This window comes from Rattus rattus, chromosome X (assembly GCF_011064425.1).
Source record: "Rattus rattus isolate New Zealand chromosome X, Rrattus_CSIRO_v1, whole genome shotgun sequence".
NCBI classification, from domain to species: Eukaryota; Metazoa; Chordata; class Mammalia; order Rodentia; family Muridae; genus Rattus; species Rattus rattus.
Window position 1 is genome coordinate 115,754,286 of NC_046172.1, and position 20,432 is coordinate 115,774,717.

The 20,432-nt window shown below is 40.4% G+C and overlaps 1 protein-coding gene across 1 annotated transcript in view; it reads left to right on the plus strand.

The window, feature by feature from the left end:
• The window catches only part of Gpc3 (glypican 3), a 352,864-nt gene that overhangs the window by 304,047 nt on the left and 28,385 nt on the right, over positions 1-20,432 (plus strand). Inside the window, 1 exon segment of the mRNA XM_032890339.1 lies at positions 1,121-1,280. Coding sequence (XP_032746230.1) covers positions 1,121-1,280 — 160 coding nt within the window.

Here is a 20,432-nt window from a genome sequence, read left to right on the forward strand (position 1 = left end):
TACCATTGAGCTAAATCCCCAACCCCCAAATGGGACTTCTTTTTATTCAGTCTGAGACTCCAACCTTGGGAGGGTGGCATCCACAGGTAGGGTAGATCTTTCCACCTCTACTAACCTAATCTAGAACATCCTTCACAGGCATGTCCAGAGACTTTCCTCCATGTTTATTCTAAGTCTTGCCTAATTGCCAATCAAGAAAAATCATCACTAACTCTCACTGAAGAACAAGGAGGGGTGGGACCTAGAGGACCAAAAATGGCTGATGAGACAGCAATTGGAGCAGGAATTGAGGATAATGGCATAAAGCCCTGGAGACAGAGATAACGAGGAAAATAAAACGGACCCTCATTCACTGCCAGTATGGGTCTGTCAGCGGAGAGACATTGGGATGAAAGGAATCCCACAAAACTAAGCCACATGACTAAAACACTATGCCCCAAAGATCAAAAGAAGCATGTCCCTTAATAAGTATATCAGCTATGATAAAGCAGAATGATTTAAAAGCACCTTACTTACTGAAACTGCAGAAGAGAGAACTGTTTACAGTTTTTTTCAACTGGTCAAAATATGGGATGTGACAATTGTAAGTCTGTGTTTATTCCATTAGAAACAGGTGTTGTTTTCCTATAATGAAGGTAAACGCCATTCTAGTACACTTTCATAGGAAATGTTTTCCTGATCTTGGTGTCCGAATAGACTATACATATGCTTAGCCTGTCAAGGAACTTAGACACAGTGTTATAGAAATGTGAACTGTGATATATACTCGGACTTCAGTGTGGTTTACAGCAGACTGGAAGTATAGGGAATCATGACAAATGCTGTGAAATTGTCCAGAAGTATGAAGCTCTAAAATATATAAGCAATTTGCACATAGTTAAATTTGAAGATGGTTTTTAATGGAGTCTTGCTAGGTTACCCAAACTCGTGTTGAACTCTGAACCCAAGCAATTTTCTTGCTTCAACCTCCCTCATAGCTAGAGCTACTCGTGCATGCTCCTATGTACTGGCCACGGAACACAGTTGTTAGAAGATGTATACTTCATGGTGACACATTCTTCTCACCCTACCAGAAAAAAAAATTATGGAGAGTTTCTATAGACCTGTTATTCTCTTTCAGCTCCTGAGAACCATGTCTGTGCCCAAGGGTAAAGTTGTGGATAAGAGCCTGGATGAGGAAGGACTGGAGAGTGGAGACTGTGGTGATGATGAGGATGAGTGCATCGGAAGCTCTGGTGACGGCATGATGAAAGTGAAGAACCAACTGCGCTTCCTTGCAGGTAACTGACTGAAAAGCTGACGCTCTCAGAGCCTAAAAGCTCAACTGCTGTCTAGACCACTGCTAAAAATCGCTGCAGCACACGAGGCCCTGAACTCTTCTAGGACAGTTGATACTCTTAAAAGGTGAAGCTTTCAGGTAGATTTCCCACACCAACCCCCCCCCCATCTGTGACTGATGCTGGGGAGACCAGAAAGGCATTGTCCTGTTTTTCATTGTCCAAAAGTCAATTGAGATGATCGCTAGGTTCTGTTTTCCCATTGAAGCTGTCCTTAAGCTTTCTCGGTTATACAAAGAAATGCTGTCTTGGGGATCTTGTGCAAACCTACAATGAATCTTAGGGTTGTAGTGGGGTGCAGTTTGCATCTCCTGTGTGAGGTACTAGGCTTAATCCCCAACACCACACAAAAGGAAGCAGACCAACAATTAAATAACTGTAAAGGAAGATCTTTCCTTCTTCAAACAACATGTTTATTTCCTTTTCTCAAAGCAGTCTGATACAGCAGCGACATATACTCTATGACATATCGCTGTGCTGCTCCATACAAACACTAGCAATAGAAAGGAGAAGTACCAGAGATGCCGGAGTCAATAAGGAAATGCAAAAGCCGCAGCAGCAATAGCAGCGGCAAATCTCCTCATATTTGTTGTCTCAGAGATTCTAAGTCCCTTCATACTGACATTCATTCTTGCATTATAAATCCTTCCTAATAAAGCTAGGCTCAGAGAAGGATTGAGATTTCTCTACATGGGATAGACTTTCACTACCAAGCCTTTTCCTCCTCAGCACATTGCTTCTGTTTGAAATCTATTGTCCCCGGCCTCCTGTTTCTCTCATAGCCTCATTCCCTTGACTGACTGCTATCTCTCCTGATCTGGACCTGAAAGCTGGTTGCCAGCCAGAGGTCTCATTTTAAGCCTCTTCTTCCATTTTCTCTAGAGAGAACACACACATTGTATCCACTCTCCCTCTTTAAATGTTTTCTTGGAATCAGTTCTTTTTCATTAAAATCTTCCCTCTTAACAAAATTTTATGTGCACTGTAAGCATTATTAATTAGGTTCAATTTGGTCAAGAGCAGATGTCCAGCATTTTCCATCTTGCATGCCGAAAGCACTCTGCCCATTCAACAGCGCCGCTCCATTTTCCCAGACACTCCCCAGCGCTGGATAATGGTATTTTCCTTTGAGGCCTCTGAGTCTCACTGCTTCCTAACTCGTATAAAGCAGAATTGTACACTGAATGCTCTTCTCTCATTCTCTTAATATAATGTCCTCAAGCTCCTTTCATGGGTAGGGCATGGTGACATGCCTCCTCCATTCCTTGGATTGTATTTTGCTTTTTGAGTCAATATCGGATAACTGCATATTTAATATGTACCGGAGAATGACCTTGAACTGCTGATTCTCCTGCCTGCAACACCCCTAATGCAGGCATGCTCCACACACACACACACACACACACACACACACACACACACACACCCTCTTGTATTTTTTATCCAACTTCTTTTGTAGATACTTAGGTCGCTTTGTCTTTTGTTTGTTTTGCTACTGTAGAGATGACATAAAATCACTACGATCAGCATCAATTTTTCTTCTAAGTTACCAGGCCACACCTCCATTTGGTCACTAATGTTTTATATCTGATTTTCTCACCATTTTCCCTGATTTGAAGTGTCAGAAATCAAATGTCCGAAATGACTATCTCTAACTGGTTCTCCTTTGATAAGTTCTCTTTTCCTAATGCTGCCACTCTTTTCTAAGTCACTGGGACTTAACCTAAAGTCGTCTTTGGTTCTTTTTAATTCCATGTTTCTTATATGCAGTTGCTCACCAAATCCATGCTAATTGTTTGTCATTTTTTTTTCTGTTTCTGTCACTGCTTTCTCTCATTCCTTCCTCCCATTCTCCTGCATAGGATACTGCAGTCAAATCCTAAGTAGTGTCCAGGATTCCAGGCTAAGGCAGAAGTATTGTGAGCCTTAGGTGTACAAATTAGCAAACACAGAATTACAGACCCAGACAGAGGCTTCCAACAATTCATCATGCACAGATGACATGTTAATCTTTCTGAAGCATCTTATGTACTCTCCCTGCTCAGGTGCCTTCGTCCTGTCCCCATTGCTTTGAAGATAATGCTCTGATCTTCCACAGAATTCTGAGAGACTTGTAGTCTAGCCCTAACTAACCTTCTGGCCATATTTCCTACCATTAGCCACATATACACCCTTTACTTCGGCTTTAAAAGCTGTATTTATGCCCCATGAACCCCATAAACATGCTGTACTGGTTTCTATCTTCATACCAGTGTCCATGTTTATGTCTATAAAGATAAGCCTCTTTTCTTCCTTCTTAAATCATACCTTACCCCCACAGTACATTTCACATAAGATTCAGGGACAAGAAAGTTAGGTTTTGCTATAGAGTGAGCATATATTTGACTTCTTCCTACATGTTAGTACGACTTAGAAAAGATTTCCTTAAATCTTATCACTTCCTTTCTAATACTCCACTCATTAAATGAGGATCATACCCTAACATCATGGGTCTATTGCAAGAACATATCAAGGGAACAGTTGACAATACCGACTACAAGGTGCTCCATAATTGTTAGCTTCCCTCTTAAAGTTTTTTTAAAAAAAAACAATGGCTATATGGAATGTAATTATTCGAATTGTTGAAATAAACTCTGCTTTCAAGATACACTCTAGAGTGATTTCCTAGTTCCATGGCGGCAGATTCAGGATCGACATCTAGGCAGTCTGGTTTCAGAGGCTAGTACTCTCAAACAAATCTACTCGACTGTTTTCTTTGCTCCTCAGTACAACCATGAAAATATAAAAAATGAGTTTTGTATTATGCTATAAATTAAACATACTTGTCTGAAAGCCCCAAATCCAAAATACTGTAAAATTCAAACCACCTGAGAGCCAACAGGATGCTCAAATTGTGTCAAATGTTTAGAGATGTTCAATTAGTATACGCCACATAAATATCCAATAATTTGGAAAAAAAAGTCAAAACCTGAAGCACTTTGGGTCTTAACCTACCAACCTGTATTTAGCAACTCTTCTGACCATATAAATTATAAAGATTTTCCAGACGACTCACCGAAATGTTAACTAGTAGCAGCGTTGGTCCTCAGCTCAGAGCAGGATTTCCTGCCTGAAAGCCTTGTCCCTGTCTATTTTTAAAAATGTTCTATAGTGACCTAATTTTCGTAGGCAGTGCTTGGTAAGGATCCTTGTCAAGGACGTTGTCAAATGTATTTAGATGGCATCCTTGGTTTTCCCATTGTTTACATGCACATTGATCCTCTCAAAGAACTCTAGTCAGTTGGTAAGGTATGGTTAACCTTAAGGGCTTTGCAAACTGGAAAACACTATGCAGAAGGTAGTTAATTTAATTTACAGGGAAAATGGTGCCCTGCCTCTAAAGTAGTACATGTGCCTACCCTGATCAGTGATTCTACCAGCCTGTGGTTCCTTGGGTCTCCTTTAAAATACTTCTTGTGGAGAAGAACTCATTGCCAATCTGTCACGCTCAAGGCACAATAGCTATTTGGAACAACAGGCTATACACATTGGTTAGCTGTTATATAATTTCACCCAAAGTCTGGGTGGATGCCATGTGGTCCTGGTGATTCATCTTCATCCATTTATTTAGTCAACTTGACTTGGAACATGATGTTCATTTACCATTTCATTTAGTACTGCAAATTGCCTCCTCCAGAAGGCAACTTGGGAATAAAGAGCATGGCTTAGAGTCTGTTCAGTTCTCCTGTGTCTTCCTTTTGTCCCTGAACAGACCTTTTACATCATAACCAGTGAGGGATCCTATTGGCTGGATTTCCTGGCTTGCTTCTTCTTTTCTCTTGATATACTGCATGGAATACAGTTCTATTCTTGGGCTTTGTTCCTAACTCTCATGTGTCCTAATGAAAGTCCCTTTCAGTGTTTAGGAGTCAATTTCTCCATCTGTAACAGAAAGACAATGCCTAAACAATTCTTACAGACGTATCTACTGCCAACAATCTGTGATCATTTCTTTGGCTGTGGTTCCTGCCAAGACTCTTACAAGAGTCTTTGGGGGATACCTTTTTATGTATTTCCACCTAACTAGCAGGTTCTCTGTTCTCTTCTGTGATATATTTCCCCTATTTTAAGCACTCTGACATTTCCAATCAGGAAACTCAGCCTTCTTAAAAAGAATTGCCTACACCTAGCCATCAGCACACTCGTACACCAAGAACTTTTTATGTGTGTTCAAGCTTTCTGGCATATATTCGCTTTTTTTTTTTATTCTTTTTCGAGCTGAGGACCGAACCCAGGGCCTTGTGCTTGCTAGGCAAGTGCTCTACCACTGAGCTAAATCCCCAACCCCCATATATTCACTTTTAAAACTCATCCTAAATTTTGTTAAATGCTCCTCATTTTAATGTTCCTGCCTCCAGCCTTTCCTTCTTTTATTCCATCTTTTTGCCTTTGTGTTTTGCAGATTTTATTTTGTTCAGGAATGGGCTTGTTAGTGAGGATTTGATGGTTTATTTGGTTTCTGGGGTTGAGACAAAGTTTTACAGCATACCCCAGGGTAAGCCTTGAATTGCTCCAAATTCTCCTACTTCAGCGGCCATTGTAGATATGGGCCACCACGCCCAATCAGCCGCAATTCTTATTTCTAAATTAAATTAGCAATTTTCAGGGTTTCTACTCTTCTGATTGTTGCCTGAATTTATGGCTGTAAAGCAATACGTCAACCACAGTTACATCTTTCCCCATGGCTTTCCCCATGGCTTTCCCCATGGCTTTCCCCATGGCTTGCCAAGAGTAGTATGTTTTCCCCTCGATGAGTGTCTTAGTCCATTTATGCTGCTGTTAACAAATACTTTAGCCGGGATGATTTATAAAGAACAGCAATTAATTTCTCACAGTTCTGGCAGCTAGGAAGTATAACATGAAAGCGTCAGCGTCTGCCATCTGCCAGAGTCCTTCTCGATGCCTTCTTAGATGGCGGAAGATGCAAATGCTGCTTCCTCACCTGGTAGAAGAGATGGAAGGGGGAAAATGAGCAAGTTTAGTATTCTCCCTCCAGTCCTGTTGTAAGGGACTAATCTGCAGCATGGGAGCAGAGCTCACACATCCCTATCACCTGCCCACTCCCATGACCACAGTACCGTTGTATGGGGAATTGAGTTTCAGGGTGAATTTTGGGGGGCATGTGAACTTTCAAATCACACCACTCATGTACTTCCTCTTTCCTCTCCTGATTCCACATCTGAGAATGGGGGTAACATTAGGTCTTATTATAGAGCATTGTGGACATTTAAAACAAATAATACATGTAAAACATAGAGCTCAATGTCCAGTACTCAACTCTCAAACCAGATGCCTGATTGGGTGCTGTTCTTTTGTTTCTGTGGATGCTGATAGGAACACAAAGAGCCTATGGATGTAAATCAGCACTGTCTTAGTAATAAATACTGTAGTAATCAATACATAGCATCCTATCATTTGGGAGGTGGAGACACGATCAGAAATTCAAGGTTATTTTCTACTATACAGGCTACACAGCAAGTTGGAGAAGAGCCTGGGCCATATGAGAACTTGTCTCAAAGTTCAGAACTGGCTTCTTGTTTGTCTGTTTATTCAAAACACATGACAGACCACTTAAATCAAGCAACTAGCCTGTAGCTATATACACTGACTTCTTCCTAGTCAACTTGACTTCAAAGGTTTAACCAGTATTAAAACCAATTCAGTATTTTGTCTTCACAGATATTTCTTCTAAAAATGCTTGCTCGAAAGAACTTCCAGTCTCTTGGCTATACAAGCAGGGACTGCAAATGAAACCTGTTCTTTGCTCATTAGCTAGATGAGTCTCAAGATGAAACCTAGGCCTATGCAGGTTCCTTTTACCATTCTTCTCTCTGGGGTTAGGTAGTGACTGATCTTGTTAGCCTACCTCCTCCTAGAAGTCTTTTAGAAGTGGCTACAGGATTTCTCAACAGTAGAACCAATAGTTCTGTATCAAATATTCTTTCTCTGCAGTTTATATTTGAAAGGTAAAATGACAACTTTAAATAAATATTGATTAGGAACTATTTTAAAGCCACTTACTTTTATTTTTACTTGTATTTTTTCTTGAGATAAGGACTCATGTACCTCTGGTTAGTCTTCAACTTACTAGGCAACCTAGAATTGCACTGAATTTCTGATTTTTCTATACCTACTTCCCAAATGATAAGATTACAGGCATGTGCCACCACACTCGGTCTCTTTTCCATGCATTTTGTTTAATGGTCAAGTACAACCAACAAGCTTGTGGCATAATAAAGGGATGGGCATTTCAATTATGTATTCTTCTAAACTGTCAAGTCAAATCCTCACAAATGGGAGCTGGTAAGCACTGTGTATTAAGAAATTCATTGATGGGTTGGACTTGTGAAAGGAATAAAACCAGCGAAGGAACTTTATGATAGGCCTTTTATCCCAGGTGACATCTGCAGACAGAGAGCTTTTGGAGGACTGAATGGCGGGGGCTGTTGTTGTAATGGGTGACGTGTTGAGTCCAGTGCTGAGCTCAAAATACATTAAAAGCACTAATATAATCTATCTACATTTACCAGTGGGCAACAAATTCAGTCAAACACTACAATAGTTTCCCAAAATGAATTCCAAAGTGTGAGCAACCTTTGACACTTAAGTTACATGTCGCTTCTAGCTAAGTAATTCATGTTTGGAACTCTCAGGCAAGATCTTGTATTTAAGAGGATTTGAATACATGGCTTCAATGCAAAAGGAGTCAATCTTTCTACTAGGAAGTGGGTCTTATCTAACGAGAATGGGGACATTCTCAATACATAGGGCATTGAAGCTTCAAACATTAAAAACGTCATGTAGTCCAGAGTCAAGGAAACTGGACCTGCTATTTCCCAATGTGGTAACTTTTAGACAGCATCCCTTAGCTCCACAAAACTTCAGTTTCTGCCTTTGTGAGAGTGCTGATCACATGCCTGCCCAGCATGTGATGGTGGATAGAAACATTTATAAAATGATAAAGCAGAGTGTCCATTTTAACTAATCTATCATTTAGTATACTATTGGGTTCTAAATAACTTTTTTATTTCCAAAAGCCTCCAACTAAAATGAAAAAGGTCCAAATGTTCTGTCCAATAATGTCCATCATACATGTATCTTCTCCTCCATTCCTAAAAAGGGGGCATTCAGTTACTCTTTAACTTGTTTTGAACCCAGGGTGGTCTAACGTAAGAAAGTATTTGAACAATGACAGCTATGTCTGCTGAGTTGTGCAAATACCCACAGAGTGGAAACAGTAGTAAGTGCCTACATCTTGAAGAAATCACAGCTAGTTCTAGTTTGTTTTCTTTGGTGGGAGTAGGGCAGTAAGGGCAGGGGTGGACAGCTTGTTGGGGAGGGTCAAGAAAGGGCCCTTGATGCTTTCTATTATACCTCGTTCTTAGCTATAAGCAGCCTGCTTTCATGTCTAGGTCTTTGCTTTTAGGGAGTTAATACCTTGGGGAAGCTGAAGGGAGCAAAGCTCACTGTAATAACACTCTTCCCACACACAGACCAGGTGCTTCTTGCTAATAGATTGACAAGACAGCCAATCTCAACTCTCCCTAAGAGCTTTGTGCAGCTTCTCCGGCTTACAACGAAGGACTTAGATGTGAGCTTTAGCAGTGATATTACCTGACAATTGAGACATATACCAAGAAAGGAGCCTTTCAAATGTCTTAGTATTGACTAGGGAGTTACCAAAGCTAAGCTGATGATAGATGAGAAGAAGAAAAGTAGAAATCTTTTTATAAAGTCACCAGAGTTTGTTGTGTTTTCAGGAGCTTGTTATTTGGGATGAGATTATTCTGACATTTGATTTTCCAGGTCTCTATTGTGATATTGTGCCATAGGACCCTTGGGTTATGATGCCTTTATATCCAGGGAAATTGTGGGTGCTTGTTTGGTTGTTTGTTGTGGTTTTCTTTTCTTTTAGTTGGTTGGTTCATTGGTTTCTTGTTTGCTTTGTTTTTTTAAGACAGTCTTTCTCTGTGTATCAGCCCTGGCTGTCCTGGAACTCTGTAGACAAGGCTGGTCTTGAACTCAGAGATCTGCCTGCCTCTGTCTCTTGAATGCTGAAATTAAAGATGTGGGCCACCATAGACCAACATCAAGGATATTTATTTATTTATTTTTACATTTTTTTATTGGATATTTTCTTTATCCACATTTCAAATATTATCCCCCTTCCTGGTTTCCCCTCCGAAACCCCCATCCCATATTCCCACCCCCTGCCTCCATGAGGGTGTTCCCCCTGTGAACAACTTAAAATTATTACATTTTGTAATCATATTTCAACTAAAAATGTTCATTATAAATTTGGCTACCTGGGTTGTAATTGTTTTCCTCTGGAGGTGGGAAACAATGCTGACCAACTCAGTGACAGCCTCAACTAAACTTTGTAAGTTTAGATAGAAAGGAAGGGGACAGCCAGCGACAGTCCTCAGCTTATAGATAAATACAGGAAGAACCAGATAGAAAGTGACAATGTCAAAGCTTCTATCTGTGCTGGCAAGCAGAAGGAAAGAGATTTCTGTGGGCTAATGTCCTTGAGGGATCTGGGACAATGAATTGGAGTGCGTCAATTGTGATGCTCCCACATTCTGGAAAAGATAGCAGAAAGAAAGATGTGCATTTCTACTTAAATCAATGCTAGTGTTTAAAAAAAGATGGTGATCTGATAACGTGATCTTTGAGTTTTTCTCAATTTAGATTTTTTCTCATTTTATGGACTTTTTGTTTGGCTTGTTGTGATGGTGGTGGTCATTTTTGTCTTGTTTTGTTTTGTTTGTTTTGAGACACAGTTATATACTGTAGCCTAGACTCACCTCAAACCCATGACGATCCTCTGTGCCTCAGCCTCTCAAGGGCTGTGCTGACAAACGTGAACCACCATGGCCAGCTTTTTTTAAATTCATAGTTCTGATAATGTCCAAATATACTGATTTTTATCTTTTTATTTTTTGAAGCAATCCTAATGTACATGGCTGATTTTAAGCCTATAAGGTAAGAACGGGAGTGTTAGCATAGACTCCCTTCATTTGTAACTTGTGGGTGGACTTAAGCAGTGATATAATTACCAAGTACATGAAAACAGAGTGGAGGTTGCCCTACAAATGCGTGTATCTGCAGGCAGCCTGTGTGTGAGAGCAGGGGGAAATCTCATTAGCACCTTCAGGATGGCTTTCCGAGTAAAGTGATTTGCTCAAGTACCCATGAGCTCCTGGGAGAGTTTCAAGCATGTCTTTTTCATCCTATATCTACACTTTTTATCCTGAAGGTGCTAATGAGATTTCCTCCTGCTCACAGACTATCCCAGACACCAGAATTTGGAGGAAAGCCTCTACTCGACTTTTATTTACTTGGTAATTATATTGCTGATCAAGTCCATCAATGAGCTACAAATTAGGAAAGTCTGTTTATGCTCAGTCCTCTGCCCCCATTTTTACCTTAAGGACTCAGCTGTTAGTCACGAAGCTTCCCACCCCCAACACCCACATCTGCTTAGTAGGTGTCAGTTAATAAACATTTCAGGCCAGAGGCAGACAGCTCACTGGTAGAATGCTTACCTACCATGTGGGAAGCCCTGGGTTTTATCCCCAGTACCACAAAGTGACTGGTTATTTTAATTATCCATGTGCAGCGCTCGTATGATTTTTTTTTTACAGGACTGAGGAATTCATGCTTGATAAGTAAGCACCTTGCCACTGAGCCACATCCCAAACCCCACATGCAATATTTAGTTTTCACATTTCCTTGCTTTCACCCCATATTTGTCAGGGTAGCAAAGTGTTCCCACTCTCGCTGTCTTATGAACTGACTCCTCCTTCCAAGACCGCTCTAGCTTCCTAGAACTGGACCTGTGAGGCCTGGGAGAAGAGATCACTGTACCACACAGGTGTAGGGGACTCGGTTAAGTAGGCAAGTCAGGACAGGCACTAAGTGAGCAACTATGAGCAAAGAGCATCAAGAGAAGGGTGTGAAGTACAAGGAAGAATTTGAGCAGTGACAACGGGAAGACAGTGGAATTAAGTATCAGTGTACTAGGGAGATGTGGACGTCATCCACGGTTTAGCAGTCAGACACATGGAAGATGAGTGTAGAACCAGAGGCGACGCATGGAATTTATAAGGAGTAATACTTTGACTGATGAACTCTCCTACCCTCTCAGCAATTCCTCGGTGGAAGGAATGACTTGCAGTAGGAAACAATCAGCTCTTGACTATAGGGGAGTGTGTGTAGTATTCATTAAACAAAATGTATTTGGAAGATTAGTCTAATGGGTATAAAGTGAGTGTGGATTAATACCTCTGTCAAATCTCCATTTCCAAGACATTGAAAAGCTCTGAGGTGGCGTGGCTATATGTAAGTAGAGGAAAAGCAAATGATGGTAGAACAAAATGGCTTTTCAACCTAGAGGGAGGAAAGAATAGAGAACAGAATCTCTGCTTATTTGTATTTGAGCACGTGTCACCAATTACAGTTTTCTGTAACTATTTTTCTAAGCAAATGGCTCCTTAAGAACGGCACATATTTTACCAGAAAATCATGTCGGCATCTTCTGTCACTCGCAGCCTGTGGAATTGCTTTCTTCTATGAGATCTTATAGATCTTACTTCTTCCTCATTATCTACACTCTTGTGGCCTTCTTGCCCTTGTGTTAGAAGACAGACTTGGAATAGAGCCCCTCCACCCCAGCCTCAGGCAATTAGCCTAAATGGCTGAACTATCAAGATCTAGATTATCTGGTTCACGCTCATTTCCTTCACTGCCCGCTCCAATCTGCTTTCGGTCCCAGAGAATAAAGTAGTGTATCTCAAGCAATCTATGATCCAGAACTCCCTCTACCAATCATGGACCAATACTTTTGTAGAATATAATAAAGATACATTACTAGAAAAAGGAAATAACAAAGAGGTCCGCCAAAGATAAACCACAATTTTTAATTAAGAGATTCAACAGACCAAAGTATCTGTCGAGATGCTATAAAAGTTTAAGTGCTGACTTACAGTTTCTGTTATCTTCTTAAAGATCAGCAATAAAGAGCAGAGTATCAGAGTGCATTTTGAGCAGGGAAAAGAAGCTTGTCCATGTGTATGTCTGCTTGCCATCCCTCCTTACCTTGGTGGGATCTACTCAAAAGCAGTCTGAATAGGATGAGACCGTGGTCTGCTTGAATTGTGCGACACGTATCATACAAGCCAATTGTTAGGACTTCAGAATTTCTGTGAGCCGGTTAGATACATCTCTCATCAATAGAGAGTAAATGTTATAAATCTGTAATAAAATAAATTCTAGTCAAAGAAGGATGATTCTCCAAAGTCATCCTATGCTAATTACACTGTCCCATTGTCTAACTATGTCTGTTTTGTGTGTGCGGCAGAAATCCTGTATGCTTTGCCCAAGTGACAGCACATTCGCAGCTTGATGGTGACCGTGACAGAAGTAGTTACTCCTTTAGAAGTCAACAAACACAGTAAGGCAGGGCTTGAATTACTGTTGTGTTGATTGCCTAGAATTTAGCTGTAAGGGAGTAATGGGGGAAATGTGAGTGGTCTAACCTGCACTTCTAATTGTGTTTCTAGGGGTAGTCATCACATCATCATGAACAGAACACTTTTTTCCAGAATATTCTCCCCAAATTAGAAACCTATTATCTAATAGTAAATATCTCCCTCTGGTCACAGATGTAATGAAGTCCCACTGATACTTCGTTTCTTCACTTCCGAGAGCTTTCCTAATGTGAACCAGTCTAGCAACTCACATTCCTGTAGAAATGTATTTGATAATCAGTTGCAGTTATAATGTAGTCATAGATGCAAACTTCTGGCAAAGGAGAGGTCAATGAAAGCATTCTGTTAAAACCATTCCCTATATGAAACTTATTATAAATAGTATCATATATTCTATCTATAAATCATTTGCTGCACATCCTTTATTCCAATGAAACTTCAAATAGAGGACATGCATACTTCTTGTTTTGAGAGCCCGTTGTTAAGTATTTACTAGCATACCACTGCACTAAGGAGGTGTGTTGGAAAGATGTATTTTCTCTGCTTCACCCTTCTTTCATCCTTCAGGGCTCTTAGCTTAAAGCAGTAGTTCTTTCCGCCGTAGAGAGAAGTTCCTGTCTTTCAAAATTATGCTAACAAATGAAAGAGCTTCTCATTTTTAGTCACTTTGACTCCTAGGAATCCTAGGCTTGGAAACTTATGTAGCTCTGAGACTGCTAACCAGATCCCTAAACTTGTTCTTTCCCAATGCTCTTTGTTCCTTATTGAGTTTGACAGACTCCTTCTGAAGTCTCACTTAACCAATAGAAATCTCATCAGCTCCATCCCCAATCTGGACGAGAGTCTTGATAGGTCAGCTCAGAGGCAGAGAGGCAAGGACCACTTGGAGAGTTTAGCCTCTATCAAAGGGCATTAGGACAAATGGATCCTGTGTGCTGCTATTAGCTCTGGTTTCACAGAGACTGGGACTCCTAATATCAAATTACACTTTGTTGGCTTGGTGATCATTTAAAAAAAAAAAAACATCAACCATATGGGTAGAGGTTGGAAAGAAAGTTAAATTTGGAACACACCCCCACTCTTCTGCTCAACATTTCTTTCTTGTTTGTGCAGGAGGCTCACACTCATGTAAGCCACCAATACTCACACTCACATACCCCACCAACTAAGGAAACTAAGAAATGAGGTTCTCCCCCAGGGTGGTCAAGTAACTGCCCATTTCCACATACGCATGCAGCTGCATGGCCACACTCTGCTCCTGTCGATTTCTGAACTTGTCTGAGACACACAACGCTGAAAGACTGAATCTACAATGAAAAGAAGCAAAGGGACTTTGTGACTGTTAGTTTACAAGTTCAGGAACATTCTTAGTCTACATCTGAGACGCTACTTTCTGAGTCATAGATTTTTAGATTGTAGAGCCATGAATTTTTCTCTCTATTGTTTTCTTTCTGTTCTGTCTTTACTTCTACCCCACATATCACTTCATCTGGAATGACGTCTGGAGCAAGGAAGATAAACTGTGGGGAAATGGACAGTGATGATGATTTTGGCAGTATCTGTGGAGTCATGCATATTGTATTCTAGCCCTTTCTAAGCTTAAAAACAGAAGCCCTAATTTAGCTTAAAATTGCTAAAAAGGGAACTTGGAACCAGGTTTAGTTAAGGAGTAAAGTAGGGATGCCTTCTGTCAAGGAGAGGTTAGAATCTTCTCAGTATCCAGCTAAGAGCTGAAAAGCTGTCCTCCATGCTCTCCCTAGATTCCAGGAAGGAATGAGTGACAGTGAGGCCAAATACTGGAATCTATCCTTCCTCATATGGCTCAAACCTTCGGCAGTCCTGACTCCCATTAACCCCTACCCCACCTTGTAGTCCAGCTACTTTACCGTTTTCACAAAATGCCATTTTAGTCTTTGAATCCTGTCTGGAACTTTGTAAAAGTACTCTGTAACACACATAAAACACTTAGTCCAGTGTCTTTTCTTTGATAGGTTTCAATAAGAAGTGACCATTAATATTCTGTACAGGCTGATCTCTTAGCCCATAATTATTTCCCCTTCTGCGTCTTTTAAATTCACTTCAGAGGCACCTCTCCCTCCCAGGAAGCTTCACCCTAGGCAGAGTGCTTTGTTAATATTCTTCCTGGCAGTTTGAGGTCAGGTAACTCCCAGGGCCTAGCTCATAATTAGTGCTCAATTAGGGTCCGTTACATGGTCCTGACCATGCAAATGATGAATGGACACAATACCTGCTTGGTCCCAATATCATTTGGTTGGGACTGAGGGAAGAAAAAAGGACAACAGAAAAAGGTATACACACCTAGCCAGAAAATTAGACTACTGTGTGCTGTTCAAGTACTTACTGTAGCATGCACAGGGAGTTATATAAACACAAAGGAAAAGCTGCAAACCCATACTGGAATGGTCAAGCAAGCTGAGTTTGAAACAACATATGGCATTAGGTGAAATGTGGAGAAACCTGGCAGGCAGGTATGAGTAAAGGCATGGAGACAAGCAAGAGTTTGGAGTTTTTCTGTGGTATAGCTGGAACAGAAGGAAGTTAGAAATAAAACGGGAAGATTTGCTAGAGAGTGTAGCATGAGGGCCATCCCAGTCCTGTCAGTGAATTTGGCCTTGATCCTTTGGCAGGTCCTACACATTTGAAGTAAGTATGTTATCTACCTATTAGCCCCTTCCTGTCCCTCTCCCCATGGAAGACAGCATTCTTCTGACCATTCCACTGAGGTGAGAGTCTTCAAATCCTTTGCAACATAACACTATAGAGGATCAACATAACACTGCAAGGGAACAGAACCACAAGACTGAATGCTACTGTGGTTTGCTGGTGCAAAAGTTTAAGAGTGTGTGTATGTGTATGCATGTGTGTGTATGTGTGCACATGTGTGAGTGTGTGGGGGTGCCTGCCTGTGTCTGTGTGTGTGCCTGGATGATGAGAAGGTGGTGAGAGAATACAAGTGATAAGAAAAAAAGCAGTGGCCAGGATTGCACGTTAGAAAGCCCACTCTGGAGAGGAAATGAAGATGTAGAATAGGGCCTACTTATTCAGATGTGGTAAAATAGCAAAGAAAGAATAAGCAAGAAAAAAGTCAGTGTTCCTACTTTGGAAGATGAGCAGACGTCAAAGTTAGCAGACAGAACATGAAGGCTGGGTTAACATGCTAGGTTAAGCATAACAATAGGTCACAGTTTATTTTTTAGAAGTTTTAATATATTTATTCATTGTGTGTGTGTAGGAGAGAGAGAGAGAGAGAGAGAGAGAGAGAGAGAGAGAGAGAGAGAGAGAGAGAGGAGAATATAGACATTTGAAGGTCAGAATACAATTTGCTGAAGTCAGCTCTCTCTCTTTCCTCTATGTAAGTCTAGCCCAGTGGTCTTTACTCTTCCTTATGCTGGGACCCTTTCATACAGTCCCTCATGTTGTGGTGACCCACAACCATAGTATTGTTTTGTTGCTACTCTGTAACTGTAATTTTGCTACTGTGTAAGTTGTAATGTAGAAGGGATGGACGTTTACCAAAGGGTGGCAACCCAGAGGTTGAGAACTGCTTTTCTAGGGAATTGAACTCAAGTCATCAGGCTTGGTGGCAAGCACCTTGACACAATGAGTCATCTTGCCAGCCCAGTAGCTCACATCCTGGAATACTTACTGCATGATTTTAAGCACTTTATGTAAATCAGATCTCTCAACAAGGCTGTAGGGTAGATGCTGTCATTATTGCTGTCTTACAGCTGATACTATACAAAGAAGTGTAGCATATTGAAAAGCAAACACAGTCAAGAACACAAATGAGAACATTTTAGAGAAAGAGAAACTAAAATCCATCACTGCATCATTTAAATTAATATGGATGGCGCCACCTAGGTCACCAGGTACCCATGAAAGGGTTTATCAGTTCATCTCTAATGTTTTAGAAATCAGAGGATTTACAGTTCTTGGAAAAGGGCTGTTTCAATGTGCATGAATCCACCCTACTACCATCCACATCTGTTCTATTTCCAAAGACAAACACCAGTAGGAATCGAATTAAAATAAGCCTATCCAAATGATGACCTAAATGGCTTCCAAATGAATCTTCAGATATAAAATACGTGTCCTATTCTGAAAAGAAAAAGGAATAGAGGTTGAGGTCTGGCTAGCTTCCCAGCAGCCCATGTTACCAAAGTTCTAATGAAAACAAGTCTGCCCCGAGAAACAAATGAAAAGGGCAAGGTTAGGAAGGGTATTGAATTTGAAAAATACATCACATGAAGCTCTGTTGGTTTTTCCAATGATTAATCTTTTCTCATTTCAATAATTGTGCTATGTGCGTCTGTGTATATAAATATTTATACTTGTTCCATTTGTAAAACAATTTCATATTTTCCAAAGCACTTTCTCTTGGTCATTTGAATATTACAGGAAACGGATTGCTTTAAGGACCTGGATGTTCCAGTAGCTAGTTAAAGTGCTGTATTTTCATTTTAGCTTCACATCTGGTACTCTTAACTAGCTGGGCTATGTTGGTATTGCAGTGGCATGTACTTGCGAGAGTCAGATGCCACAGTCAGGAGAGGGCAAACATTTATGCCCTAGTGCTTGAGCCTGGAGGCTGTGCTAAGGGCTGAGCTCCCTGGGTTTTCCCACCTTTGAGCCAGGTGGAAAATTAATGTATGACTGTGAGATCTTCATAATCAATGTAGTTGACTATAACTCTAAGCCTCCCTCAAAGCACTGCTTTACCTATATCTGGTAAATGTTTCTATGTTGTATTTTCATTTTAATTGCTCTCAGAATCTTTTCCATTGTCCTCTCTCTGGATTCCTCTCTGGATTGTGCTGGGTAATTCTCAGATGTTGGTGACTTTGACAAACAACAATCTCTGTTAGGAATTCCTGGGGTCCTTCTTCCCATGGTGCTTGGCGGAATCCCTTGTGTTTGTTGTTGCTGTTCTTTACTTTTCCGTACTGAGAACTAAACCCAGGGCCTTGAGCATGCCAGGCAAACACACTACCACAGAGCTACATCCCTAACCCTTTCCAAATTTAATTTTGAGATAGAATCTTGCTGTTTTCTAGTCTGGACCCTAACTCAGGATCCATTAGCCTCAACTTCCCAAGTAACTAACATTGAAGCTGTGTGTTGCTACCAAGCTCTGTAGACAATACACTTTATGCTTTACATTTATTGAGGCTGTTTTACACCTAGCCAGTCTGTTCTAGAGTAAATTCTATATGCATTTAACAAGAATGTATGAATTACTTTGTACTAGCCCATCTTCTGGCAAGATTAATGTAAAAGTGTAAAGTGATTTTTTTCCAGTCTCAACCTCATATTTAAAAACAAGCTCTCCTCCACAACCTTTTTTTTTGTGGCTTTTAGCAAAGAACATGTGAATTGGCAGTAGACCTACAGCAAGTCCTTTCCTCGCCATTACAACACCCCCAGCCTTTTAGAACCACATAGGAAGCACTTAACTATCCGCATGATGTTTCATTTTCTATCTTAGCAGAAATAGCCTACCATTCTCAAACCTACTGCCACACTGCCTTAGTACAGATCACTGGTATAAGCCAGCACAAAAGATAGGGATGTTTAAATATCAGAGCATGTAGTTTGTTAGCTTGCCACTGAAATCATAGGGCCTCCATTTGCTTTGTTTGTTTTTGTTGGTCTGCTTTGTTCTAAATAGGCTAGGGTTGCTAGGGTTCTTGGTGACATACTCTAATTAGCTCTGTAAAATACCTATCAGAACACTGAGCAAAGTAGCTAAGCTCAAATGTACAAAGCACCGTGGCTGAGTGTGAGTGGCTTGCTAAAGTCTACTGTGATGTTTAAACTCTCTATTGGTATCATTCATGGCATTTAAAAAAAACCAGCTGTGCCTCAAAAATAAGTTCTGGAATTAATTTCCTATTTTAAATGACATTCAGTATTGCCTTTTGTCAGAGAAACCATTCTCACTTGTAGATTTATAAGGTAATACAAATACACATCAAAGAAACAAAAATATTATGGTCAACCAAGATGTTGGTTTAAAGACAAAAAGAAAGAAATGTCTCATCCCTTTTCATTCTTCAAAATTCTCTCAGGATACTTATGCCATACACATATGTGTAGCTTTATAAAGCTAAACAGTAAAATCACAGACTTTCACAGTAGGTAGGTTTAAGATTGAGACACAGGAGAACTATATTTTCTATGATTTTTTTTCAGTTCTTATATAAGAACTCTTAAAATCCAACAAAAATATATCCTGCTTCTAAGTAATAAAATTGAGTACACTAGCTATAGCAATAGAAAAATGGCCAAGGACCAGCAAGAAATGGTGAATCACTTTAAGCAATTGGTCATGGGACTAAACACCAGGCTCTCAGACTTACACTGTGTATCTAATTCTACTTAGTAAATCAAGGTAGTGAAGGCAGTGAAGCTCATGCTGAGAAAAAAGGAAGGCCCAAGTCAAAAGCCCTAATTCTGCTGGGAGTTTGGAGAATGGATGCTTTTAAGGAAATTATTTTTTTTTCAACTCAGAATGAGTCATCTCCAGATGTGCCCATTTCATCTCCGATTTGTTAATACCTCTGTTTTAAAATGTTCTTTTCCAATACAAATGTGTTAAGGCTGATGTTTCTAGCGTAACCAAAATTTGTATAATCTAGAAATGAATTCCATCTGCTGATACTCATTATGCAATATGGAAATTGCTCTTAAGAGCTTGCTGTTTATATCTACAGGGACACTACATGGATAGGTGTTTATTACCACATGTGTCTCACATTTAACCATAAAATAGATACCAACATCCATTCAGCACGGAGAGATTTAAAATGCAACATTTAATTGCCAAATGTTAGTTTTGCTCACAAAAATAGATGGCCTTTCTGGTTATAGGCAAACAAAAAGCCATGGAGTGGTGCTTTAAGGCAATGTTAAGTCAAGTTGTATCTTTACTTCAGTTCCAATTTCCATGGATTGTAATGAGGATAGAGGAGGTTCAGGGTTGGAGAGATGGATCACTGGTTAAAGCACCTGCCACAGAAGTCTGAACCAGAGTTAAGATCTCCAGAGCCCATGTAAAATGACAAGTGGCATGGCAACCCACCTGCAATTCCAGATTCAAAAGACAGACACGGAAGATTCCCAGAGCAAGCTGGCTAGACAGACTAAGCATATGGCTGAGTTCTCAATTTGACTGAGAGAGCCTGCCTCAAGGGATAAAATGGAAGAATGATTTAGAATGACTTCTGACAATCTTGGGCCTCCATTTGCATTTGAATGCATGTGCTGCCCCCACATGTATCCCTATGTGGGCAAACGTGTGATGCCTGAGTGCACCAAACACATACATACGAAGAACAAAAGCAGGTTCACAATGGTCATCTCTTCTCTGAAGAAATATAGCTCTTGGCCCTAGCTTCTACATATACAACCCATGGCTTCTGAATCAGTCTACACACACACACATACACACACACACACACACACACACACACACACACACACACACACACACATACCACACTCTATTGCAATCCTACCATGACATGGTTCATTCTGAAATCTT